Genomic DNA, 27,929 nt, shown 5'->3' on the forward strand with positions numbered 1-27,929 from the left:
GGCATTAGAATGCAGGCCTTGTTCCAAAAACAATGGGGTAGCAGGGATCTGACAAGTCCAGTGGGAGAACTTTACCTAGTGGTCAGGGCTCTAGGAAGCCCGATCCCGGGGCAGGCCAGGATTGTATTACCAGCATTCCACGTTCTGGCTGGAACACTACAAGTTCTAAGGTTCTGCGAATTATGCTGGGGTCCAGGGCTCAGAAGGGGCTGCCTCGGAAGGTGCTGTGATTTGGCCTGGTCACAGTACCGTCAGGGGTCCGCCTGTCCAACCTGGTACCTGGTTCCCACCGCGGTCCAACTGGCCTGGAGCCGGCGGAACCCAAGCTGGAGGAGCAATGTGCTGGCTGCGGGCATGGGGCCAAATCCTCTTGCCAGTTTTCCTCTCCCTCTTTCTCATTCAGCTGCTTATCAGTTTCTCTGAGAATCATTTTTCCCACATCTCCAGACAGAGGGGCAAGCAGAGATCAAAGTCTTTGGATGATGGTGAGCCATTCCAAGCCCAGAGGCTGATGCCCTACACACGCCACTGTTGCCATATTTCCTTTCGGTTGTGCCCCTCTGGCAGGCTGAAATTTTCATCTCTAAAGTTACTGTTTAGTGTTGGAGGGAAGATATTTTTAAGGGCTCTTGATGTTTTTGGTGAAATCGAATTTAATTGGACTCGAATTAATTTGCTTTGTCAGAAATGTGAATAGTGGTTTCAAACAGTTTAAAAATTTGGGAAAGTGTGTGCCCCACTCCCCCTTCACTTTTTGCATGACCTGTATACCATATAAAATTTTTGCTGTGAATAAGCTGTAAATTAGCTAATCATACTCTGGTCAATAGTCATGGCTAATGTTTTAAGGTTTTAATTAATAAATTGCTTACGTTGTGTCTTAAGAAAGAATTGCTTTGGTCTGGAGACTTCCCTTAGTTTTCCTCCACAGCTGAAGAAATTTTGGAACGTTAAAATTTATGCTGAGTTGAATTTATGAACCTGGGAATAAGGTTTTTAGTATCCTAAATTGAAATTGTATAGATAGAATAAGGACAGGATTTGAATTACTTGGAAAATGCCCTGTAAAGCCAAGATTACTATTTGTATGAAGACTGTAAGAATTACTGCTGTCTGGCTTCTAGCGTCTAAAAGAATGTTAATATCTGTAAGGAAATTGGTCTTCCTTACTAAAACCAAACCGAAAGCTCTCAGCTTTGTCCTGAAATGAGACTCCCCTTTGAGACGATGGGGAAGAGGGAGAGGCTGAATCAAAAGGCCTAGCTTGTTTACTTTGGTTTCATTTTTCCCATAGATTTTTCTCTCTTGATTCCTTGGTTATCCCCATACATACTTGAAGAGGGAACAGTATTCTAGTACTATCCCCACCATGGTCTCCACACAAACAGTGCCTAAAAACATAGTCCAAGCATAGAAACAAATCCTTTCTTTTGTTCCCTAGCAAATTGGAGTCATACCGGAATTTTTCTGAAGACTTAATTAAAATGCTGATGAAGAACTAAAAGGGAAAAGACAAAAACAAATCAAGAATTATAGGTACCATAGTCTGGTCTCCAAAGACTGAAGTTTCTGATTCTAGTTAGCTCAATTCTAGGGCTGACCAACCCTGATCAATGTTTCTGTGAAAACTGTTTCCCTTTGTGAGGAAAAGTCTGGTTCAGCCTGTCCTGGGCCTCCCCCTACCCCCCAAGTTTGCTTCCTAGCCTGAGACATTTCCCCTTTGTGCTTGCATTCAACCTTCCCATCTAACAGGGACATGGTTTCTTAGACATCATTCCTTCAGCTCCAAATCTGAGAAAATTATTCTGACCCCTACTGTGATCCCTGCCTCCATCCTTCCTAGCACTCAGATTAATAGGCCTTTCCCACAGGACTCTGTGAATGATACCACAACAAGTGAGACCTACCACAAAGGGGGTTGCTTTGATCCCAGAACTTTTAAACCTGATATTCACTTACATCTGAGAGCTCAGTAAGCAATTTCCTATGAAGTTACACTTGGAACTTTGGGTTAGGAATCTTTTCCCCCAATATCTAATGAATGAGTAAAAAACCATACTAAAATGTAGAGATGTTCTTTCACCAGGAGCAACCAAACAACAAAGCGGCATAGTTGAACACACCAAGAATATTTGTCATTTATACTCTAAAGTATGCATATTACACTGGGCTCTGATAGCTGCCTCCTTCCTCTTCTTCTAGCCTAGGAGGTGCTGATATCTGGGAGGAAGTGGGGTTTCACTGTCTTTCCCCTCATAGACTTTTCAGTTTCTTCCATCACCTGTACACCCAATTCCTAATACTAAGTTTCCTGTATTATATATAGTTAGAGTAATTGATATCAGACCCTCTCTGAAATTTATACTCCAAGGTATTATTTAGAAAAATGAAAATGAACCAAAGGAAACTGTAGCATTCAAGAAAGAGTAGTAAACAAAGAGACCAATAAATTTTAGAGTTAATTTTAAATGATTTTAAGTCAACAACAATTTAAATATAATAATAATTTAATAATGGTTCATAAATATTTAATAGTAATTAGAATTCCTGATGATATTTACCTGGGAAGTGGTATGGAGAGGAAAAGGAAGAAAGCAAAAGCATATTAGGATCCATATATAGATAGAGAATGTAGACCCTGATTAGGCAAAGATTATAAAGAGGCATATAAGGGGTGCCCGGGTGGCTCAGTATTTAAGCATCTGACTCTTGATCTCAGATTAGGTCTTGATCTCAGGAATATGAGTTCAAGCCCCATATGGAGCCTACTGAAAAAAAAAAAGGCATATAAAATTTATCTCTCAAAAATTTTTAAATAATAGCTTATATATAAGTAGAAACAGGAGGTGTGGCTTCAAAACCACTCGAGGAAATAAGGGAACAAAGAATAAATTGATGGAATAAAATATACCTTTCAAAAATGCCACTGAAAAGGAAAGCAAGTATAGCAATCTTAATATTGGATAAAACAGAATTTAAGTAAAAGAAAATCTTTAAGTAGAAGTGATAGTCCATGCTGATATTATAGCACAGTACATGAAGATGACATATGAAGCTTTGTTCATCAAACAGCATAGTTTTGAAATAGATGCAGCAAAAGTTGATAGAAATAGAAAGAGCATTTGACAAGTTAAATCCACATGGGATCACTTTATATGCGTATATCAGAAATGAACAGATCAAGTGTATAAAATAAAAGACTACAGTATAGAGAATTATAATATATAAAGCCTTGTGATCTGCCCCCCATTTTTTTTTTCCCTCTTAGCTGTTCTTAAAACAATTCCCATTCCAGGTAAACATTAGAATCAGCTTGTCTGATTAAATTGTTCTATTTTTTTAATTATTAATTTATTAATTCATTGCAATGCCAATCAAAAAGAATGTTCTTGCTTTGATATCTAGTATAACATATTTTGATGCCTGGCATCTCTAGGTGTTTCAAATTGTGTTCCTCATGGGAGAAGAGAAGAGGATCAAAGACAGAACTTTATGGAATAACATTTAGACATTGGTAGAGGAAGTGGAACCAGTCAAGGAAACTCAAAAAGAATAGCCAGAGATTTTCCAGAAGAACTAGAAGAGAATGATGCTGCAGAAGTTGTGAAAAAAAAATGTAATTAAGAGGAAGGAAGTGACTAGATAGAAGATAGATATACAAAAACCAGGCCTGTAGGATAAGGGAAGAACCTGGTACCTGGCTGTGTAAATAGCTAGTACCTCTTTCTTCAGGAATAGAGTGAAAGAAAGAAAGAACCTATTGCTTCATGTAAAATATGATCATGTAGGTTAGTTGGTCCTCACTGGTTCTCCGCTAAGGGCAGGAAAGACTATAGGAAAGATTGTTGGTTAGTTAGACAAATGTTTCATCTGAACCTCTCAGATAGACATCAGACCATTCACTGACTTGAGAGTCAGGCTGAAAGAGAGGGAAATGAGGCCATGAGGGGCAAACAGATTTGGAAAACAGTAGAAAGGTCAAGGAAAGTGAAGTTCTGGGTGAGGTCAAAATGCAAGTGAAAGAAAAGTCCAGTCAGAATAGAATATTGGAGTTTAAGATTTCATGGTTGGAGCCATCCAGAATGATGCCAAAATCTAAGTTGAGATCATGGAAATAATTTGCTTAAGATGAAGAATCAGAGTTTTTCCAGATGGTGGAATTTCAGTGTTTATTTTTAATGTGTACGTATTTCTTATATTGAACATGTATCACTTCTGTAACTACAGAAAGACAATAATCCTGTTTTAATTTTGGAATAAAGATAAGTATCAGGAATGAAAAGAAGGAAAATACCAGGACTTCGTGGAGAGAAAGAAAGCTGTGGACTTTAAACTGGAATGTTTTTAGATGCAGTGTAAGAAACCAAGATTTTACATATAAGAGAAATGTGATTTGTCTTACTTAGGTGAAACAAGAGAAATGCATGGGACCTCAGAAATGAGTGAATCACCATCATCTCCATTTTTCTCCTCTGTTTTCTCTCCTTTTCTCTGCTTGTCAACTTCACTCACTCCTTTTAGCTTCCACCTCAGGACTTCTTCTATGGCCACTGGCAGCTCCATCTTCTCAACTTTCCAAACAAAGAGAAAGTAGCTCCCTACCACCACTTAACCCTCACGTTTTAATTTGTAAATCATCAGAGGAAGACTCTCATTGGCCTGACTTGGTCATATTCCCTCTTCCTGGACCAGTGAGTGTGGTCTGGGATTAGCCCCGTTTGGTTCAGTTGTGCAGCCTTACATGCCTGGCTGGGACCAGGGAGTTTGTGTAGGAGAGGGCAGTTACCAATTGTACCATGTGTCTAATGCTGAGGAAGGAGCAGTCCTGCCAAGGAAGGATGGGTTATATTTTCCAGGAGAAGGGAGAGGTGCTGGTGGTCAAAACAGCTCAAATCCCCAGTCTGTCATTATTAGCAAGTGAACTTCAATGTGTTATTTGACTTTTCTGAGGTCAGTTTCTTCATCAATAAAGTGATAATAACCACCTTTCACAATTGTGAAGATTGGTTATAATTGTTTTCAAATAAATATTTATGTTTATAAATTGCTTAAGAAGGATTCCACATAATCTGAGAGTGAATGCCTGTTTATATTCCCCATGAAGCTGGATTGATTCCTGGCTGTGGGTGCTCAGAAAGGGTTTGCATTTTTCTAGTTGGTTCCTTCAGAGATTCACCTTTTTCTAGTTTACACAAAGATGCCCTGTCTTCGACTAGTGCTAGCAGCAGCTCTACATCTTCAACTTTCTCTAATGTATATAATATAAAAAAGGTAAATGAAAACCATGTTGATATCATGTACATGCTAGTATGATGTGATGAGGCAACTTCACCTCCGCAGTGTTCTTCCCCCAAACCCATATCTTCAGTCTAATCATGAGATAAACAGACAAATCCAAATTGAGGGATATCCTACAAAACATTTGGCCAATACTCTTCAAAACTGTCAAGGTCATGAAAAACTAGGAAAGACTGAGACACTGTCACAGGCTAAAGGAGACATGATGACCAAATGTAATGTGGGATCCTGGATCTTGGTACAGAAAAAGTACATTAGTATAAAAACCAATGAAATCCTAGCAAAATCTGGAGTTTAGTTAAAAGTAATGTATTGGTGTCAGTTCCTTAGTTTTGATGTATGTACCATGATAATGCAATATGTTAGCCATGGGGAAAACAGGTGAGAGGTATATAGGAATTTCCTCTGTAATCTAAGAAAATTTTCTGTAAATCTAACATTATTCCAATGTAAAAACTTCAGCTGTGGAAAAAAACCTGTGGGAAGCAAGTACAATTTGGAGAATGATGGCTAAGTCATGTGCCTTGTGTTTCCCGGCTCCTTCTTCCTGTAGTAAGCCTGAAGCCAACTGTCCCCAACATAGCTGAAGCAGTAGAATCTTTCCCATTTACCTTGCCTTTTACTCAACTTCCCTTTGGAGGCTCCAAAAGGATACTTTTGGGTAGGGAGAAGTAATATTCAATAGGGGTTAATTTGAAAAACTCTTGTAACTCTTTTCCCAGTTTGATTGTATCCATTCAAACACTTTGAAATTAAATAGAAAGGTCTGACCTTTCCCACAGAGCTTATGAACTCTGTCCCCAAAATAATAGAGTGACTTTATTGTTATTGCATCACATGAAAGCTAGGGGATTAATTCCAGACTCTACTTACTTTACAGAGATGTTGAAGTAAGAAAAAGAGCCATCAAAATGGTTTTTTTCCAGACTTAGAGTTTTTATTCTAGAACTTTCAAATATAAATTATAGTGTTTATTTTTTTATGAAACAAGAAGAATGGAAATCTTCATCTGGGAGAAGTTTTTAAAGCTTGTGGCACAACAAGATGGAGAATTAACTTTTTTAGTATTTAAAGGACTGGGGAGCCTGGGTGGCTCAGTAGGTTAAGCATCTGCCTTTGGCTCAGGTCATAATCCTGGAGTCTCAGGATCGAGTCCTACGTCAGGCTCCCTACTCAGTGAGGAGCCTGGTTGTCCCTCTCCCTCTGCCATTAAGGACTAATTAGCCAGGAATATTTTGGCAAAACCATATTGAATAACAAAGGAATTACTAAAAGAGGTTTTTAATGTATGATGTTGTAAATATACAATGATATTGCCAATTTGTTTTTTGGAAGTAATTTTTTAGAACTTAACTTGGCTAATCAAAGTTGGATGATGCCATTTCGTATTTTTTCCAGCAATAGTAGAAAATAAGAGAGTTAGGATTTAAATAGTACCAAAGGGGAAATTGTCTAGATATATGAAAATAATGAAATAAAACACTGGAATATGGATGAGTATGCCATTAAACAGGAATGACTAAATGAAATGCACTTTTATATAAAATTAAGCAACAAATGGTCTTTGCATTTACGTTTTTGCACTTAATTTTTTATAGCATGCGCTGTAAAGAAAAATTGTCAATTATGCACAGAAGATAAGAAAGTAAGTTAACTTGTATATGGGAAAATTATCTTGGGAATGTTATAAAGTCACATAATTTACAGTTGTAAATGTACTTCCTTCTAGAAAATTATGCCTCAAAAACAAAAACAAAAATTTGCTTGAAAAGAATTACACTTCGGGAAGAATTTTTTGTAAGACAAGGAAAAGATAAGCCCTATGAGAGGCAGTTAGAAATGTAGCTAAGTTCCTTTCTCTGATGATTAGGTAGCTGACATCATTTTTCTTCACTTCAGATTTGGAAGAAAGCAGAAATGCCATGAGAAATGAGGGAAATGTTGTTACAGAGAGCAACCCTAACAAAACCATTAGACTGTAACTAGTATTGGTGAACCGACAATTAACACCAAAGACAGAGAGACATGGAATCACTAATTAGAAAAGAGTATACTCTAGTAACTGGTATCTGTCATAGTGCTCTGGATGCCCAATTCTGTGTGCCTTCTTATTTTCATCAAGGCCACTGCTTCACCTAATGGGGACATGGGCTCCTGGCTCATGGACTTCTCCATCCAATTCATGCCATCACCTACTTGCTTTTCAAACTCAGCGAAGGTCCAGACACACTTGGTCCCTCAGGCTCCTGACTTTCTCAACTCTGCATTAAGAAGTCACTTCTATGGCCACACTCTGAACCCTGCACAATCTGCAGTGGCTCCTAAATTCTCATTCCCCTTACACTGTACTTACTTTTTGGCATCATTAAGACTGCCCTCTAGTCCTTTGATCTCTCATTTTTCTTTCAGCTTATTGGCCCTCTACTATGGACTCCTTCAAGTATCCTTCTTGTGAATTCTCATGGCTATTCACCTGAATGAAATATTCTTCCGTATTTCTTTATTTCTTACAATGGAAATTTTCAAACATATGAAAGCAGAGAAAATGGTATAATGGAACTGTATACCTGCAAAATCCATCTTGGTCCATCTTCACATATGCCCTCTGCCTGCCAAAATGGATTGTTTTGAAACAAATAAGGATTTGGATACTGTATCATTTTACTTGCAAATGTTTATCACCCTCTTTCTCTCGCTCTCTCTCCCTGTCCCTCTTGCTCTCATTCCGGGTGTGTGTGTGTGTGTGTGTGTGTGTGTGTGTGTAAAATAGATACTCTGCTTTAAAATATTACAAGTCCATTATTATATCTAAAGATTAACAATTTCTTTTTTTTAATGATTTTTTATTATATTATGTTAGTCACCATACAGTACATCCCCGGTTTCCGATGTAAAGTTCGATGATTCATTAGTTGCGTATAACACCCAGTGCACCATGCAATACGTGCCCTCCTTACTACCCATCACCGGTCTATCCCATTCCCCCACCCCCCTCCCCTCTGAGGCCCTCAGTTTGTTTCTCATAGTCCATAGTCTCTCATGTTTCATTCCCCCTTCTGATTACCCCCCTTTCTTTATCCCTTTCTTCCCCTACTGATCATCCTAGTTCTTATATTCCATAGATGAGAGAAATCACATGATAATTGTCTTTCTCTGCTTGACTTATTTCACTTAGCATTATCTCCTCCAGTGCTGTCCATGTTGCAGCAAATGTTGAGAATTCGTTTTTTCTGATAGCTGAGTAATATTCCATTGTATATATGGACCACAACTTCTTAATCCAGTCATCTGTTGAAGGGCATCTCGGCTCCTTTCACGATTTAGCTATTGTGGACAATGCTGCTATGAACATTGGGGTACATATAGCCCTCCTCTTCACTACGTCTGTATCTTTGGGGTAAACACCCAGTAGTGCAATGGCTGGATCATAGGGTAGCTCAATTTTTAACTTTTTAAGGGACCTCCACACTGTTTTCCAGAGTGGCTGTACCAACTTGCATTCCCACCAACAATGTAGGAGGGATCCCCTTTCTCCACATCCTCTCCAACAATTGTTGTTTCTTGCCTTGTCTATTTTTGCCATTCTAACTGGCGTAAGGTGATATCTCAGTGTGGTTTTGATTTGAATTTCCTTGATGGCTAATGATTTTGAACATTTTTTCATGTGTCTGTTAGCCATTTGTATGTCTTCATTGGAAAAGCGTCTGTTCATATATTCTGCCCATTTTTTGATTTGTTTGTTTCTCGTGTATTGAGTTTGAGAAGTTCTTTGTCGATCTTGGATACCAGTCCTTTATCTGTAGTGTCATTTGCAAATATATTCTCCCATTCCGTGGGCTGCCTCTTAGTTTTTTTGACTGTTTCCTTGGCTGTGCAGAAGCTTTTTATCTTGATGAAGTCCCACAAGTTCATTTTATCTTTTGTTTCTCTTGCCTTTGGAGATGTGTCATGAAAAAGGTTGCTTTGGCCGATGTCGTAGAGGTTGCTGCCTATGTTCTCCTCTAGAATTTTGATGGATTCCTTTCTCACATCGAGGTGTTTCATCCATTTGGAGTTTATCTTTGTGTATGGTGTAAGAGAGTGGTCAAGTTTCATTCTTTTGCATATAGCTGTCCAATTTTCCCAGCACCATTTATTGAAGAGACTGTCTTTTTTCCACTGGATGTTTTTTCCTGCTTTATCAAAGATTAGTTGCCCAAAGAGCCGAGGGTCCATTTCTGGGTTCTTTATTTTGTTCCATTGGTCTATGTGTCTGTTTTTGTGGCAGTACCATGCTGTCTTTGTGATCACAGCTTTGTAGTACAGCTCAAAATCCGGCATTGTGATGCCCCCAGCTTTGTTTTTCCTTTTCAACAGTTCCTTGGAGATTCGGGGCTAAAGATTAACAATTTCTTAATATCATCAAGCATCCAGGAAATAATCACATTTCTCTTGTTTCATAATTTTTTGAAGTTCCTTTGAACAAAGTCCATACATTGCAATTGGCTGATATATCCCTTAAATCTCTTTTTATCTATATGCTCCTTCTCCCTCTTTTTTCTTTATTGTAACTTATTTGTTATAGAAACTGAGTTGTTTGTTCTATTGCATTTCCCCCAGTCTGGATTTGGCCCTATCGTGTGCTCCATAATGTGCTCTATCATGTTCCTCTTTCCCCTATTTTTTGTTCTTATAAACTGGTGATTAGATATGGAGGCTTGATCAGCTTCAGTTTAAGTTTTTATCAGGAATATCTCATGCTGAGGACTTTCATTAGAAAGCAAATAAGTTTGTTGAATATTTTGTGATGTCAGCAGCCTTGATGATCCTTGCCTATACATATTATTTTGTTTCACTGGAGGTTGCAAAAATCAACACTACTTTAATGTCCTTCCTTCTTATCTTTAGCTATGCTGGATCTACATTCCCTGGACCTGATTGGTCCTTTGGTCTGTCTTTTCATTTGCTACTCATTATTAGCCTATTGCTGCTGGAGCCTATTGCATCAAAGTCTGCATTAGTGCAACTACAAATCCATAGTTTCTCTTCTCACCTGAGCCCCAAAACTACCCATTTCTTGCCTTTGGTTAGCAACATTTCCTCAAATTTCCCACAGCAGCAATTCCAAAACTTTGTTGCCATCCTTAACGTTCCAGTGTTATCTCACATTCAGTCAGTCTCAACAGATGGGTTTTTCTCTAATTTCGTAGACAAAAATAGAGGCTCCAGGGGCACACTTTACTCCCCATACTGATAAAATTTCTGTCATTCTTCCACCTCCTCATGCGTTCTTCCCTTCCTCTTAAAGGATGAAGAATACTTCCTTCAATTCCTTTGTATTTCTGTTTTGCATCTTGAACATGTACATTTTTGGATTGTAACTCATATTATACAGATTGTTTGCATATTTACCCTCCTCCCATTCTCAATTCCCTGAGGACAGAGTGCATGTTTTATTCATCTTTGCATCTCTAACAACCTCACACATTTCCCAGCACATGACAGTTCTTGATAACTATTGACTTGAATTAACACTTGAGCCATTAGATGATATTAAGAGCCATTAAATTATATTTAATATACTCTATAATATAAGGTAGAGAATTTTATCCTAAAATATTTACAGACATAGCCATTATGGCAATTCTGGGCGTATGATTATTTGAGTGTCATTTTTAATATATCTCCAGTACCTTATAGAAGTGAACTAAGGGATAATTCCATACAGTCAACACAGAATTAGGGTGTCATCTGTGGAAAAAGATCCCCTCCCCTCCCAGACTTTCAGTGACAATGTCTACCACCTACCATACTTCCAGAGGGGATGCCAGAATTTATAAATGTCAGTTCATGAAGCAACCAAGAACATTTGAGTTCTTCTTGCACTATAAAGGACTGGGAGACTTGGCCTGGTATGCCTAGGACTGTCCTATTTTATGGTGGTATTCACCACCATTGACTTGGTGAAAATATTATACCGACTCCTTTTCATTCCCCAAAATATTCCAGTTTGAATGATATATTATATGCTTATTTTTCTTAACTATAAGGGAATCTCCCTCAGATTCTATCAGAAACATTTCCTTGTGACTTAGTAGTATATGACTAGCCTTTTTAGTTAGAAAACATTCTTACCAAAAACAAGTACATAAAAAAGCAACTCATTTACAGTACTAACCCCCAACATGTAGCTCATAAACACAGCATATGAAAAACATTATTTTTTATTGGTATCCTCTCTTCATAAGAAATAAAATTTCAAAATCCATGCTAAGAAACTTAGTGCTAACTCTCACCTGGTCTTTCATTGTTTTTGAGAATCATTATGTGTCAGTTGAATCTTTGGAGTGGTAGTTTTCAGTCATGGTATCACAATGACAAATCATGTCATAAGTAATTTTTTTTTATTTGCTAATGCCAATTAGAAGACTGAGTTTTGCAATTGAGTAGATTCTAGGTTTTCCCCTTAATCACATCTTTCTCATTTATTGCATCTTGATGTGGGTTATTGCTTGGGAGAGAAAGGAATAAAGTTATGGCAAACCCAAAAGGTTTTTGGAATCTCCCACAGACTACCTCATCTACTGTGCAATTCATAAGAAATGACCATTACTCACATGCTTGTAAAATGCACTTATAAATCTCATTCCTCACATCTCACAAAGATGCCCACCTTGATATTATTTTTTCTGAAAAATTGTGTGGTATGTGTGTGTGTGTGTGTGTGTGTGTGTGTGTGTGTGTGTGTATTAGGGCCTGGGGTAGGGGAGGTAGATAAGGTCATGGATCCAAATCTGGATATGCCATTGAACACATGTATATCACCTGTGAGTTTCTCAGCTGAAAAATAAAATGTAGAAAACCAGTTTCATGGATTATTCTCCAAGGCAACTATTCCCCTTACCTGGACTTGGCATGACCATCCATCTAGAGGTTGATTTTTTTTTTATAATAATTTTTTATTATATTATGGTAGTCACCATACAGTACATCCCTAGTTTTTTATATTAAGTTCCATGATTCATTACTGGCGTATAACACCCAGTGCACCATGTAATATGTGCCCTCCTTAATACCCATCACCAGCCTATCCCATCCCCCCATCCCCCTCCCCTCTGAAGCCCTCAGTTTGTTTCCCAGAGTCCATAGTCTCTCATGGTTCATTCCCCCTTCTGTTTACCCCCCCCTTCATTCTTCCCTTTCTTCTCTTACCGATCTTCCTACTTCTTAGAGGTTGATTTTTTTTTTTAAAGAAATTTAAGGCCATCTATCAGGTTCAAGTTCTCTCATTTTCCAAGCTAATTCAGTGTCTTTTCTCTTAAGCTTTTTCCTCCCTTAAGAAGTGAATTCTTAGTTCCAAGACTAATTTCTTAGTCTTTAAGTCTATGCATGCATTATACTTGGAAACACATGCACATTCACAAACTCAGAACCTTTCTCATTTCCTTGTTCCCTCTATGACAAATTCCGTCTATTTCTTTGCATTGGTTTCTTCCTTTCTGAGTTCAGACGAAATGAATAAAGAAAAAGCAACCCTTCTTTTGTTTCTTACCTCTCTATTTCTTTTACCAACTCCTCTTTCTGGTCTGTCCTCATACCCCTAAGCATTTTTAAATATCATGTTCTTACCCTTGTGCTATCTTATGGCCTCTGCTGGTACCTGCATATAAAGAAATCCCAAATTCATATTCTTAGACCTAATGATTTCTTGGGCTTTGGAGTCACATTCAAAAATGCTTGATTGACATTTCTTCCTGGAATTTTTCATCATCTCAAGCTCAAATTTCCTGAAATTAAATTTATCACTTACCTTCCCCAAAGAACTTCATTTTATTTACTTCTTTCTTTATTTCTGGTGACATTCTCCCAGACCCATAAGTCTTTGGCTCCTTTCTCTTACTTTTTCTCTAGCTACAGTTCATAAAGCCCTATCAATCCTCTATTCTTTTTTTTTTTTTAAAGATTTGATTTATTTATTCGACAGAGATAGAGACAGCCAGCGAGAGAGGGAACACAAGCAGGGGGAGGGGGAGAGGAAGAAGCAGGCTCATAGTGGAGGAGCCTGATGTGGGGCTCAATCCCGCAACACCAGGATCACGCCCTGAGCTGAAGGCAGACGCTTAACCGCTGTGCCACCCAGGCACCCCTCAATCCTCTATTCTTTTCTTTGACTGGAACAATCCTAGATTTCCTACCTCGTAGTCCCTTCTGATGACTTATTCATTATCATTGATTACTATTTTCATCATGTCAACTTTTAACTCAAAATAATTCCATTGAATCCCTGTTAAGATAAAACACAAACTCCTTAGTCTGGCATTCAAAACCCATCACAATCTGAGAGAAGTTTATCTTTCCAAATAATTCCACAAACTTCCACCATGACAGATTGTCACTCTTGTCCCCGTGGATGCCTGCTCATTCACCCTGTGACAGCTGCCATGCCTAAGATTTTTCTTGCAGATTTTTCCTTCTCTGTAAAGCTCAGACCAACTTCTGCTTCTTCCCTGGAAGAAACCTCATCTAGTCATTGTGACTACACATGAATACTTTCTCTTCTGAACTCCTATTACATTTTATATCTGCTCCACTCCTTCTGAAACTAGAATATTCTTTCATTTAGAGATTTTGTTTTTTGTAAAGTGTACATATTGCACCTGCTCATTAAATTGTCACTCTCTAGAAAGCAAAAACAGTGCTTTATGTAACTGTGCAACCTCTGCTTTACTTAGTATTTGTCCATAAATAATGAGTAAATGCTCTTTTGATCTTCCCAATCTCCACTACTTTAAAATCTCCCTTTGCATAACAGTTATTTAATATTTTTTTATAAGTATAGTATTGTTTGGTTTATACAATGTGAACAGACCACTAAACATTATTATGTATCTTCCCCTCTCTGCATTTGTTTTCATTTTAATGATACTTGCTTATAAAAATGTCAATTTTTATGTCCATATATGCTTATTAGGACAGAGTTCTACCCTAAAACAAATACTCTAGCTTTCCCATGGCGCAATATTAACCATCATTTTAAAGTCTTTTAGCTGACTTCTCAGTTGTCACTCTCTTGAGAGTCAGGTTGGCATGGCTTCATATTTATGTGGGTCATTTTCCTTAGCTACAAGAAAAAAATCCACATAATTTGTCTTAAATTATGCATTACCAATTTAAGGATGATGAATATATTATGCTGTTCCTCTGGATAATGTGATGTTCTGCTCTTTGAAGACTTTTTAGACTTAGTTAAGGTGTTAGACAAATCTTCCTGTGGTACGTTACAGAAGCCCAACTCAAACTGGTTTTTATTGACTCATGAAAGCGGGAAGTCCAGGGATGGCCTTGGCATCATGCACAGCTAAGTCTCCAAGGATGTTATTCCCATTTCCTCTCTTTTCCTCTTTCAGCTCTGCCTCCCTCTGTGTATTGACTTCCTTTTCTCCCATGGCAAATGTGGACATTTTCCATATAGCTCGAAAGAGCCTGTCTCCCAAACAGATACCTTCCAATGTCTGTATACAACTTCAAAGAAAATTCTAATTGGCTTTATTTGGGTCTTCTGTCCCGTCCAGTACTAGTTATTGGACCAGAGGGCTGGGCTACCCTGAGTACCACTGACTGGGTTGGATGATTCCAGTAGGATAGAAATGGTGGAACAAAGCTGATCGACAGCTGCAGAACCACATAGAACTGAAGGAAGACAGTTACGAAGGAGAGAAGGTGTGGTTACCAGAAAGAGAAGGCTGGTGACACAAGCTGAGCAAAGGAATAAAAACAAAACACAAAACAAAACAAAAAAAAAACTACATTAGTCTACTGTATTTCACCCTTCAGCTTCTCAGGATGTGAACATCCTATTTTCCCCATCTCTACATTTTAAAAAATGCTCCTGGCAAATAATGCAAATAACTCTGAACTGAAATTGTCCTTACCCAAAGTCACTCTTAGTTATGCCCTCCAGCTCTGTCTGGAATCTCAGAGCGGTGTGCATGATGTGCAGATGTTCTGTTAATTTCCCTGGCCAAGCAGTGAGTTGTTGGTCACCAGTCTGGCTGCCTTGCACTCAACCTGTGAAGGACTCCCTGTTCTATTGTTCTCTGAGCCTCTATCAGAGACAGGCACAGGGAAGAATGTCTCCTTTGGGGACTGCACTGCTGTAGGAGCTCACCTGATGTGGACTTAGTTCCTGGGGCATGGGAATCAGCTTAGCACTGAGTAACCACAAGGTCCTGTCTGACAGGTTCAGGGTTTTTCTGGCAATTCATCTCCCATAAAAACCTGCTAGATGACATGGATTTGATTCCTAGAAACTCTGAGAACTCTTAACCAAGTTTAAAAGTCTCTGGGCTATAATCTGAATGTAGGCTTTGACTTTGCAGTTCTAGTCTTTAAGCAACAGTCCAAAAGGATAGGACCCATTCAACCTAAGTGACTCCATTTGACTTCTGGTCTTGGTTAACATGAGAGAGTAACTGGCCTTTGATATACCTCCTGCTCTCAGGCAGTGACAAGGGGTGGTTCTTTACTTGGAATGAGTCCTTGCCTCTACTGTTCCCAGGATGTTCAGCAAGAAGTGATTTGGAGGGGTCTGGGATCAGTCGTATAAGATTAGTTACCAACACAGAACCAGGCTTAGGTTAGAAACCAAGTTCCTCTGTTCCCTAGGTGTGTGATCTTCTGTAAGTCATTTGACTGTTCTGTGCCTTATTGTCCTCATCTATAAAGTGGATATAATTTTTCTTAATTCACAGGGTTATCATAAGGATGAAATGAGTTAATATATAAAAGGGCTTAGAGTGGTGCCTGTCACATGGTAGGCCCTATTTAAGTGACATTTTTACCTCTCTGTCCTCTTTTTTTTTTTTTTTTTTTTACTCTTCCAGATTCTAGTCTTCTCTCCTGCAATAGTTTCCACCTTTGTACCTTCCTTTTGCTTACTTCAACAAAGGACTTAGAATTCACTTTTCCTATTTTTCACATGATTATCTGAACACCAATGCACAGAAGAGAGAAGGGCATGAGGCATGGCTGATTGACAGCCCCACCAAGCCCACATGTAACAGAGGAGGAATCCCCAGAGGAAGGAGTGAGTGCCATAGACAAGGAGAATGGGAACAAGTATTGAAGAGGGAGAGAGACAGAGACAGAAAAACTTTATCTACTGAAGTTGTCATTACTACTTTATGAAATAATGTCTCAGGTTTAGTTCTCTAAACATAAAGCCTGAAGAAAGGGATTCAGGTACATGTAATTTCTTGAATGATTGCTGTTTAGCAAAATTCTATGGAATAAGGGACTCAGGGCAAGGAAGGGACAAGAGCCAAGAAAAGATATGGTCTCAGGATGCCTGGGTGGCTCAGTCGGTTAAGCATCTACCTTCGGCTCAGGTTATGAGGACATTGCTTTTTTTTTTCTTTCCAAATGTAGTGTTTTTGGTGCAGTGAAGAAAGGGCTTGCAAAAAAATGTGTTTTCCGTATTTCGAGTGTCAGTTCAGTTCTCTATATTGGTCAAACTGTAGAGGTGAGTTGTTCTTATTTGAATTTTTACGTACTTTTTTAAGTTAACTTGCAAATACTGCATTTCACTATATTTGGAGGATTATAAATTATTATATTTGCTTTATTAAAAATATAGCAAATCTATTCATTGGTGTGATACAGGCTGATACTGGTTGTTTCCAGCCAGTGTTGGTTCAAGCTAGGTCAACGGTCATTCTGATTGGTGAGTACCTTAACCATACCAGTTATTGAATACTTTAAATTTCAGCTCTAATGTACTCTAATGTATGATAACTATCACCCAGTGAAGGAGGTTTGTGTTTTATGTTGTTTTAAGAACTCTAGGAGTTTCCTATACACTAGTCCTGGGGTGAGGACATATTGAGCCCAGTAACATACTATAACTTAAATTTCCTCAATATATATTCTATACTGACAATTGCTATTCAGAACAGTGACTCCCTAAGACTGAACAAATTTTGATCATCTTTATATCTGTATTGTGTTTTTGGTACGTTATATGGTACTTACCAAAGCAGGGAAATGCACTAGAACCTTATAAGGAGTTTCCAAAACAGGCAAAATGAAAAGCTTTCCTAGTAAACCCTAACTATATGAGAAAACTCAATCTAGAATCTATGTTTATTTCTTAATTTAAGTGAAAAAAAAAACATGAATTTTGCCCTCAATTCCCTGTTTTCTCAGGTATTATCAGGTATATTTAAATCATAATTGATTGTAGTGAAGAGCTTATAAGCAAGTAATGGTTCATATATTCAGTATGAATGGGAAGCCTGCTTTTTATTTCATGTTCTGCCCTTGTAGTTTCATTTTAAGGATGTACTGGGGGTGGGGCAATGGAATCTGCAAATGTTAGAAATCTGCTCTCCCAGCAAGCATTTGTTGTCTCTTTGATAAGGAGCTCCTGAACTCAAACAAGAAACCTTCCCCTGCTATCTGCATGCATCTTTACAAAAATAGCAGACTGAGGGATCTGCTCTTTTCTGTTAAGATACTGCCTGAAATGGAGAAGATATTTGCAAATAACATATCCAATAAAGGCTAGTATCCAATATATAGAAAGAACTGAGACAACTCACACCCAAAAAAAACCAAATAATCCAATTTTAAAATGAGCAGAAGACATGAACAGACATCTTTCCAAAAAAGACACGCAGAGGCCAATAGACACATAAAAAGATGCTCATTATTACCTACCGTCAGGAAAGTACAATCAAAACTACAATGAGATATCACACCACACCTGTCAGAGTAGCAAAGCTCAACAACACAAGAAACAACAGGTGTTGATGAGGATGTGGAGAAAAAGGAATCCTCGTGCACTGTTGGTGGGAATGCAAACTGATGCAGCCACTCTGGAAAACAGCATGGAGGTTCCTCCAAAAGTTAAAAGTAGAACTAGCCTACAGTCCAGCAATCATACTACTGGGGATTTACCGAAAGAATACAAGAACACTAATCCAAAGGGATACATGCACCCCTATTGTATTGGCAGCATTATTTACAATAGCCAAGATATGGAAGCAGCCCAAGTGTCCATCAATTGATGAATGGATCAAGAAGATATGGTGTGTGTGTGTGTGTGTGTGTGTGTGTGTGTGTGTGTAGGAGTACTATTCAGCCATTAAAAAAAATGAAATATTAACCACTTGCGACAACATGGATGGAGCTAGAGAGTATAATGCTAAGTGAAATAAGCCAGTCAGGGAAGGACAAATACCATATGATTTCACTCATATGTGGAATATAAAAAACAAAACAAATGAACAAAGAGAAAAAGAGAGACAAACCAAGAACCTGACTTTATACCACAGAGAACAAACTGATGGTTCCCAGAGGGCAGATGAGTGGGGGGAGGGGTGCAATAGGTGATGGGGATTAAGGAGTGTGCTTGGTGATGAGCACAGGGTGATGTATGGAAGTGATGGATCACTATATTGTACACCTGAAACTAATATAACCGTGTATCTTAACTAACTGTGAATTTAAATAAAAACTTTTTTAAAGAGTGTAAAATAGGAACACACACACACACACACACACACACACACACACACACACACACACAAAGATGCTGCCTGAAATGAGTTTAGAGAGAAAATACAGGGGGAAAAAAATAAGCTAGGGGCCTAATAGTTTACCAGTCTGGAGATGAAGGACATTAAATGCTACATCCTTTTAGCAGCTTAGATTCTTTTCTAATGTTGGTGATTGTTGTATTAATGAATGGTATTTTTATTGGAGTATATGATGATGTATGTTATACCATTTCCCCATAACTTGTTAATTTGTATTTAAGAATCAAACTGCATGATATTAGAAAAGATAAAAATATAAGAAATGATTGTTCTTCTATTAACTTAAAATATATTTCTTTTCATGCATTTCAGTTGACATGTTTGGATTCCTGATGCTTCTACTCATCATAATATTAATTACAGCACTCATTTGGTATTGCTGCGTCTTTCACTATTACCTGCAGGAGTATGTTCATTTTCTCCTTAGTTAGAATGCACTTGGGGATAATATCACTGAAGAGAATGCTAAGCTAGTTATCAGGATGTTATGTTTTACCTTTTTTATGTAACAAAAATAACATATTGATATGATGGGGGAAAATTTTTAGAAGGTAACAAACAGAAGGTTATAAAATGAAAAGGAAATTTTAACTTGCCCACCCCCTACTCTACCTCTGACACCTTCTCCCCAGAAGTAATCCTTCTAGTATGATTCCAATGTCGTTCTTCTTTTGGTTACTTCCTATATCTGAACAATATGATTATGACTCCTCATGATTTATTAACTTCAGATGTTATCTATTGAGTCCCCAGCATGAAAGCTGAAAATTGATCTTTCACTATCCATATTCTTCTGTTATTTTGCTCTTAGTGGGTATCATCATTTTGTTATTTTTAAATTTTAACTCTGATTTTTCATTCTTAGCTCTTAAGATTTCTAATATTTCTTCTATTGGTTATTGTTTCAAATTGATTGACTTGATTATTTTGAGTAATCGATTTAGTTCTCTGTCTCTATACAATCAATTCTTCTCCCTTTACTTAAATAAGAAACTTTGGAATCCTGTACTTCTATCTATACTTTCCTCCTTCTATCTCCTAAACTCTGTAAGCTTTCTTACTTATTTGACCTTATCAAGTATGAAATGTTTACATTCAGTTCTTACAACTTTATCTTTATATCTCAAAATGCTTACTCTATAGTTTGAATCTAAAATTTTAAAAATAATAAAAATAATTTTAAAAATCATTATTGTATAAATATTGCTCAGTAAAGACCAAACTGAAAATAGAAAATGTAATTCTATGGCATAAGCTGTATTACTTGAAAGAGAATTATCTAGTGTCTGATCAAATAGATTCTCTTTCCTTACTTGCCATTCCTCAAAATCATGCTGCATTTCATCTTGTTTCATGTTTACATTGTGACTTTCTTATACAGCTTTTGCATTTTCTAGGGTTTTAAATTACCTTCATTATTTCCTGTCAAGAAGGACAGACATGTATATTTATTCCCATCACTGTGGTCATTCATCTTAATATCTGGAAAAATATTCTCATTTTCATCTCACAGACATTCTTCTAAAAGTCTTCTGAGTTTTTGTTCTAATTTATAAAAATTAGTTTCTTTTCAGGGCTTTACTGAGCTAAAAGAATTTTTTGGATCCCATATCTTCTTCTTTTTAGAATTTTTTTTCCCTTTTACTGGAATATATCCTCAAGCAACTTTTTCAAAAGGAGTTCACAGAAGATATGTAAAGTGTTCCCATAGTCCATACATGTTGAGAAATATTTCTCCATTTCCCTTTAGCCAGCATGGCATTATTTTCTTTCCTTATGTTGTACACCTTTTCCGAGAAACCCATAGACAAGATAGAAAGACCCATAAATCAGGTAGGTGCATACTAATAGGCTCGTCTGTAAGAAAATGTGCCTATGAAAAGATAAAGATTAGCCAAATATTCTGTTTGTTTACCTGAGACCTCCACTTTGTCTAGGTCTTCATATTTTTTTGGCTTTGAGACTTTATATCTTTTCCTTATTAACAAACAAGAATAATAGGAAAGGTAAGATGGAAGACAATTTCTTATTCTTTACCTCTAGGACAAAAATATATCCAGAAGGAAAAACCAATAGGGTATATATTACATGTGTGGTAAGAGGCTGTGGCAAAAACATTATTCTTTTCTTTTTTAATATTTTCTTCCCAGGATTCTGGCATCTTTAAAGTGTCATCCCTTTTTTTTGTGTAGTGCTGAGTAAAGTGGCAGATTATGCCCACAACAGAGTAGGGACCTGAGCAAATACATATCACCGAAGCTTCTTTTCTATGCAGTTTCTGAAGCCTCTCAACAGATATGGTCCAACAATCATACTCAGTTCTGGTTAGCTCTGCTCTTCACCCACCATCTCTTCCTTTTCAGTTTCTGCTAGAGATCTTCTAGATCTTGTTAATTCAATGAACACTGTATACTATTAGAGGAATTTGTCATCTTAAGGACTCATTGCACTTCATAATCCAAAAATCCTGGTTGCACTGTAGAAACATCCATCTTTCAATTTTAAAATACCTTTGAATGTCTAATGGAGCATCAAAATATTGACTACTACATTTGCTCTAATATTCTTGCTATTCAGGGGCTCCTGGGTGGCACAGTGGTTAAGCGTCTGCCTTCGGCTCAGGGCGTGATTCCCGGCGTTACAGGATCGAGCCCCACATCAGGCTCCTCCGCTATGAGCCTGCTTCTTCCTCTCCCACTCCCCCTGCTTGTGTTCCCTCTCTCGCTGGCTGTCTCTATCTCTGTCGAATAAATAAATAAAAAATCTTTAAAAAAATTAATATTCTTGCTATTCAGCAGATATGATTTAAAAGGTAAAGCACTTTTTAAAGATCCAAATGTTAAAGAATATAAATGTTTAACTGCTAATGTACTTAGTGCCTCCTTGACTCTTCTCTATTTCAGCAAATATTTATTGAGTTTTATTATGCCCTAGGCAGTGTTGTTGTCACTAAAAAAAGGATTACTTCCTCATCTTCCTGGAGCTTATGCCCTACTAAGGGGTCACAGACAAGTAAACAAATGATCGTTAATTCTATTGCTAACTTATTGATATTTTTATTGATATCCCACTTACTTTAATTATGTTTTTCTTAATCAAACACTAAAATTCTCCTGGTGGATAAATAAAAGGAGAATTTAATTTAATAAAACAATGATAATAAAAAATTGCATAAATGCAGTCTAACGTAATGAAATACAGTTGAACCTTGAACAACACAGGTTTGAATTGTGTAAATCCACTTTTATGCAGATTTTTTTCAATCAATACAGTGCAGTACTGTAAATGTATTCTTCCTTATTTTCTTAATAACATATTATTTAGCTTACGTTGTTGTTAGAGTACAGAATATATTACATATAACATGTGAAATATGTGTCAATCAACTATTTATGTTATCAGTGAGTCTCAATAGTAGGCTATTATTAATTAAGTCTGGGGGAGCCAAAAGTTATACTTGAATTTTCAACCAGGTGGTTGACACCCCTAATTCCCATGCTGTTCAAGAGTCAACTGTAATCTCAATTATAACCTTAACTATTCTGAACATAAACCTCATTAATTCTAAGTTCATCATCATTTTGAACAGAGCTCAAGTCTGTATTGCTGGAAGACCACACACATTTAATATTCACCGTGGGCCTACTGCTGGCAAGTGTTTACTTGATTCATTTACTTGATTGGATGTCCCAGACCCTCAGTAACCCACAGATGGAAGTCTTGCCCTTACTTTTTTCCAGGCATCAAAATTAAAGTATGGGTAGGAAACACAACAGCAGATTTCTTTGTTCTAATTTCTAAGACACAATCTTATGACCTCAATAGTTAGTCTAGGATGGGTAAAACCACAATGTTCATAGAGAAGAGGGCAGAATTCCCAATCCAAATGGGATATTAATAGATTTCACAGTTCCCCCAACTCCCACTCCACTAAAGCAATTCAACAAAAGATGACCTTTGCCTTAAGGAATTAATTTACTTCATCTACCTAGTTGGCTGACCCTCTATCCACTCTTCTCAACTTGATTATTTAAATTTTCCCTTACTTACAAAATTCAGATATTGGCTTCCTTCGGCTTATTACGCATAGACCCTGGGCAGGTCCTCCCACTCCCTGGCTACCCAGGCCTGGATCCTAGAATCCCAACTGGAGTCAGAACTCTACCCTCCCCACCTCCTTTCACCTGGATAATTGGACCATAAAAAAATTTTAGATCAGAATATGACTGAGGAAAGTGCTTTATAATTGAAATAGGACAACTACAAAGTGCATTATAATTACTATTAAAAATGACTTTGGGGGGCATCCAGGTTATTGTGCTGCTCTGGCCCTCTAGGACATAATACTAAATTTGAACAAGAAGTGGGGTGAAACTTGTAGGGGTAAGGATGAAATGTCAAACACATACACACTCCATTGCCAACACCTAGGTCATCTTATGTAGAAATTGTTTTGGTGGTAACAGGATCATGAGCTGTTCCAAAAAGCTATTTGAGTTGGGGAGCTGAAGTGCAGGGTGATTGCTGTTTCCTGGGGTTGAAATCAAACCGGAGGACTGCAGAGAATAGTTCTGTGTTTCAGTTTTCCTCCCTCCATTTAAAACTTCACAGCAAACTGGGCTAGGAGAAATGCTTTGAAAAGAGCACAAGGTTGGGTATTTATTTATTTTGGTAGAAACAGTTATCTATTCACAGATTGAGAACAATTAGTTACACTAGATTCATTGTAGGGATTACAATGTAATCAAATTCACAAGGCAGGATTATTTTCCACCCAAGTGAATAAACTGCAAACCCAGGGGGAATGCTTGTATTAAAGGGTTGAGTAAAGGAGACAGGATTCTTCAAAAGGAATTAAAGATGGAAAAATGGGAGATAGTGATGTCATAGAGATCAAAAAAGGAGGGTCTGAATATGGAGGGAGAGAGATTCATGGGTGTCCTTTGGATTTACAAATTGGGGAGTTACTGGTAACTTATTTGCATGTGGTAGTCTAATGATCATTTATTTGAGACATAGAATAAGCATACTTCTGACAATGGAAGAGGAAAATAAGGACCCTGAAAAACATTGTACACTCTGTGTTATTTGACCATGATGCTCCTCACCCACAGTTGTTTTGCAGGAGTGGTGGTAATATCCCCCCTCTCAGTCCTTGGTATGTACTTCTCTAGCAAGTGAATTCAGATTATGCTGGGATTATGGATTCATTAAGCATCCACAGGTTTTCTGTCACTGGAGACAATTAGTCTTGTGGTCACCACAAAATATTTGACCCTTTCCTCTTTGTTAAATTCATACCCAAGTCAGTTAAGACCATAAGTCACTTGGAGCCCTAAATGTTAAAATCACAGTAATATTAAAATTTAAAATATTAAAATCACAGTAATATTAAAATTAAATTATTAAAAGTAAAATACCAAAATGTTAAAGTTAAAAGAGACCATATTGTTATTTACAAATATTTTGTGTTTAGCATTTTAAAATTAGGTTAAGTCATCGCTGACTTTTCAGAAAGACTTTGAAAAGGTAAATTGATTTTCTTTTTTCATAGGATATGATGAATAGATAACTGGAAAAGATAGATTTCCAGAGAGAGAAAGAGGGTTTCTTCAATGGTAAGCTTCCCAATTGTATTGCATGAATTGTCTGCATGCCTTTTCCCTCCTCCTATTAAACAACTTTTAAGAAACGTTATCAGAATTATTAAGAGAGTAAGTGGAAACCAAATCTGTAAAATGTAAATGATTTTCAATGCCTGAAAACATGTAATAGAAGGCATCAAAAAAGGGAGCTATAACAGCTCCTCGGTCAGGCTGCCTTAGTTGAAATATGGGCTTCGTTGACTAAGTATGTCATATTGGACGACTAACTAAATCTGCCTCTACTTTAGTTTACTCATTTGTTAATATTAGCTAATAATAGTGACTAAATCATTGGGTGGCTCTGAGGACAAAATGAGATTTTACAGGTAAGATTTTTAGAATTTTCCCCGACATTGTTACTACTGTTACCACGAATGTTACTAGAGTAGTCACAGAATCTTTCCATGTGTAAAGGTCATCCTGCCCAAACCCTCATTCAGTGCTAGGACCCTCTTATCAACATCTCCAGAATGCTGGATGATGAACAGCCTTGGACTGTCTCATGGATGGAAACAGTGACTAATTTGGTTTGGTGTGTGTGTGTGTACGGCATGCAAAGTAATTCATGAATTTACAATGATTTCCTCTTAATTTTCTTTCAACTTTGTTTTCCCCTCCTCTCCCTTTCCCTCCCGGCCCCTCCCCTTCCTTCTTTTGTCTTTCTCCCTCTTTCCCTTTCTTCTTTTTCTTTTTTCTTTCTTTCCTTTCTCTTTCCTTCCTTCCTCCCTTCCTTCCTTCCTTCCTTCCTTCCTTCCTTCCTTCCTTCCTTCCTTCCTTCCTTCCTTCCTTCCTTCCTTCCTTCCTGAAGCAGACTCATCAAAGAGGAACTTGATGATAATAGGATTGTTTTAAAATGTTTTATGTCTTCTCATGCTGCGTAGTTGTCTAACTTTTGTAGAAGAGCATTTCACTTTGAGTCAAAAATGCTATTGCAGGGGGAAAATTATTGCAGAAGAGCTTTCCCTATACAGTTGACCCTATAATAATCACATAAAAACTTCTAAGTGCATAACGTAAAAGACACGATTTTTAATGCTTTTTGGTTAGATATTCTGTTAAAAATAAAACAATGAAACATTAAAAAAATTAGACCTGATATTCCAGTCCAAAACTTCGATATGACAACACCTTAAAATCTTAGAATAAGACATTAAAAACATACTAGCACAAAATATAGAACTGCTTACAGATTCTTTTTCATATCTAATTACTAAACTTAAAGAAAAGATAGTGAATTCTTTTGAGAGAAAAGGAATTAACCAGGCTTGTTAGGACACAGGCCTGTGATGAGAGAGACATAAAGAGTAAGACTGGGACTGGGGAAGCTTTAGTTTGGGTAATGAGAAGGGGATGAGAAAGCATTTGAAGAAAGCAGCTGTCTTAAACTGCGTTCCCTGGTAAATAGGCTCCAAGACAGAGATTGGCCTGTAGGACTTTATTGGGGAATGCTTTTAAGAATAACACTTAGAGAGATAAACAGACTTGTGCAGGGGAAACAGTTGAATCATCATACAGTCACTGCAGAGCCCTGGAACAATCTCATGGAGAGCTCTGGAACCTGGATGGCCTCCCTAATTGAGGCACAGGAGCCCAAACGCCTATATCAACCATCATTAGATATGGGACACTCTCTAAAAGGAGGCTTAATGTTGAGTGAGGCGACTCTGTTTAAAGACAATTCCCCAAAAGAGCCTGGCAGCTGGAGGAATGAGTGCCTTGATCCTGAAAGGGTGGCCTGGGCAGTGCACCGTAGCAGCTGTCATTGATTTGGGGGATACTAAGAGTAGTGATGCTGGAAGACAGGATTTTGAAATGTTCTACTGCTCATTAAGGGCACAATCCCCCTTCACCACTTTAATGCTTTCTTTACAAGCTAGGTAATATTTACATTTCTTTTAATTCTATCTTTCCATTGTTATTGAATTGATGATGATGATGATGATGATGATGGTGGTGATGGTGGTGATTTGACCTAATGCAGAGAATGGGTCAATGTGATCAGCTTTATTTTCAGGTTAAATAAATTTTGGAATGGAATTAGTTGTGATAGTGACTGAGAAGGGAGAGATATGTAAACTCATGATGGGAGGTTTACTCAAAAAAGAAGGTAATTGAAAAATGGGTTGTCTTGGTGAAGTAGAGACAAGTAGATCTATAGGGATAGAGACTGGGGGAGTAGATTGTGGCCAGAGAGTATTATTTCCCTCTAGAACATTGAGAAATGCAACAGTTTAGATCACAGAATAGCAAACATTTTCTATAAAGGGCCAGATAGTAAATATTTTAGGCTTTGGGGGCCTTATCTTCTACTCAGTTTTGCTGTCATTGTGCAAAATCAGCCATAGACAATACATAAACGAATGTACGTGACTGTCCCAATAAAACTCTATTTACAAAAACATTCAGAGGACCAGATTTCGTCTGAGTCATTGTTTGTGGACCCTTGGTTTAGATGACAAAAAAGACCACTGAATGGCTGTGTTTGACTAAGTTATCACACTGATTGTGACTTTTTTTTTTTTAAGAGAGAGAGTGTGTGCACACTAGTGGGGGGAGAGGGAGAGAGATTTTTAGTGGGGTCCACGCTTAACATGGAGCCTAACGGGGGATGCTCCATTTCACGACCCTGAGATGAGATCATGACCTGAGCCAAAATCGAGTCAGATGCTTAACCGACTGAACCACCCAGGCACCACTGTGACAACTTTGTTAAAGATACCAAATAAAATAGCCAAAGGAAAATACAAAGGGAAAGCTAGAGTAAAGTAGCCACATGTAACTCATAATCCCATCACTTCTGTCACATGGTTGATTATGCACAGCCTTTCACTTCATGATTTCCTAAGTTCTTCATGCTTCACATTTATATGCTTGCTTTGGAAATAATCGGTTTTTTGAGATAGAAGCAATGATTAATTCAACCAACATGTGCCACCCTGATAAATCCAAATGGGTTTTGACAAACACGTCATAAGAAGTAGCTAATCTCATGATAAGAAATGTAGCAGCAACCCAAAGGAATAGATTAGACTTCTGGAATCACATGTGACAGGGAAGGGATCTTTCCGCTTAATTTGTGTGATTTTTGACAAATCTTTTACCCTCCTATACTTTATTATGCAGCTATCTGATAAAAACACATTTGGTACTTTTCCAGAGTTTTGAAATCTACGTGGCACATTTTAAACTCATTTGAAAAGGATGTTCAATGCCTTTTTGGAACAAGGCAGTATTTTTCACACCTAAGTTGCCAACCTGGCCAAACCCACAAACAGGAATGTTATTAAGGAAAGCCTTTGTTGGGCTGTGGGAGAGAAGGATGATCCTAAGAGTCACAACTGTGCAGCCAGTAGAGAGATCTGCTTCAGAATTTCATTCACTCTCATAATTTGGGTGCCCAAGTAATTAA

At 37.6% G+C, this 27,929-nt stretch overlaps 2 protein-coding genes across 5 annotated transcripts in view; both read left to right on the forward strand.

The window, feature by feature from the left end:
- CDK14 (cyclin dependent kinase 14) overlaps positions 1 to 27,929 on the forward strand; it is a 701,485-nt gene that overhangs the window by 40,041 nt on the left and 633,515 nt on the right. For all 4 annotated transcript variants that reach the window (XM_044386363.3, XM_044386367.3, XM_044386366.3 and 1 more), the window contains exon 2: positions 24,430 to 24,493. The gene's annotated coding sequence lies outside the window, so the exon portion shown is untranslated. The remainder of the gene's footprint in view (positions 1 to 24,429; positions 24,494 to 27,929) is intronic.
- On the forward strand, positions 245 to 19,019 carry PTTG1IP2 (PTTG1IP family member 2). The gene is made up of 3 exons (XM_048213129.2): positions 245 to 485; positions 6,897 to 6,943; positions 16,705 to 19,019. Exons 1-3 carry the CDS (start codon positions 338 to 340, stop codon positions 16,840 to 16,842), a joined length of 333 nt encoding a protein of 110 aa, XP_048069086.2. The 5' UTR covers positions 245 to 337; the 3' UTR covers positions 16,843 to 19,019.

Source organism: Ursus arctos, unplaced genomic scaffold (genome assembly GCF_023065955.2).
Source record: "Ursus arctos isolate Adak ecotype North America unplaced genomic scaffold, UrsArc2.0 scaffold_3, whole genome shotgun sequence".
In the NCBI taxonomy this organism is placed as follows: Eukaryota; Metazoa; Chordata; class Mammalia; order Carnivora; family Ursidae; genus Ursus; species Ursus arctos.

Bases quoted from the DNA above. Each gene is read 5' to 3' on its own strand.
- PTTG1IP2 (XM_048213129.2), top strand. From the start codon at position 338: ATGTGCTGGCTGCGGGCATGGGGCCAAATCCTCTTGCCAGTTTTCCTC. The intron at 486-6,896 runs GTGAGCCATTCC...AATTTTTTATAG, and splicing joins ATCAAAGTCTTTGGATGATG to CATGCGCTGTAAAGAAAAAT. The intron at 6,944-16,704 runs GTAAGTTAACTT...TTCCAAATGTAG, and splicing joins TATGCACAGAAGATAAGAAA to TGTTTTTGGTGCAGTGAAGA.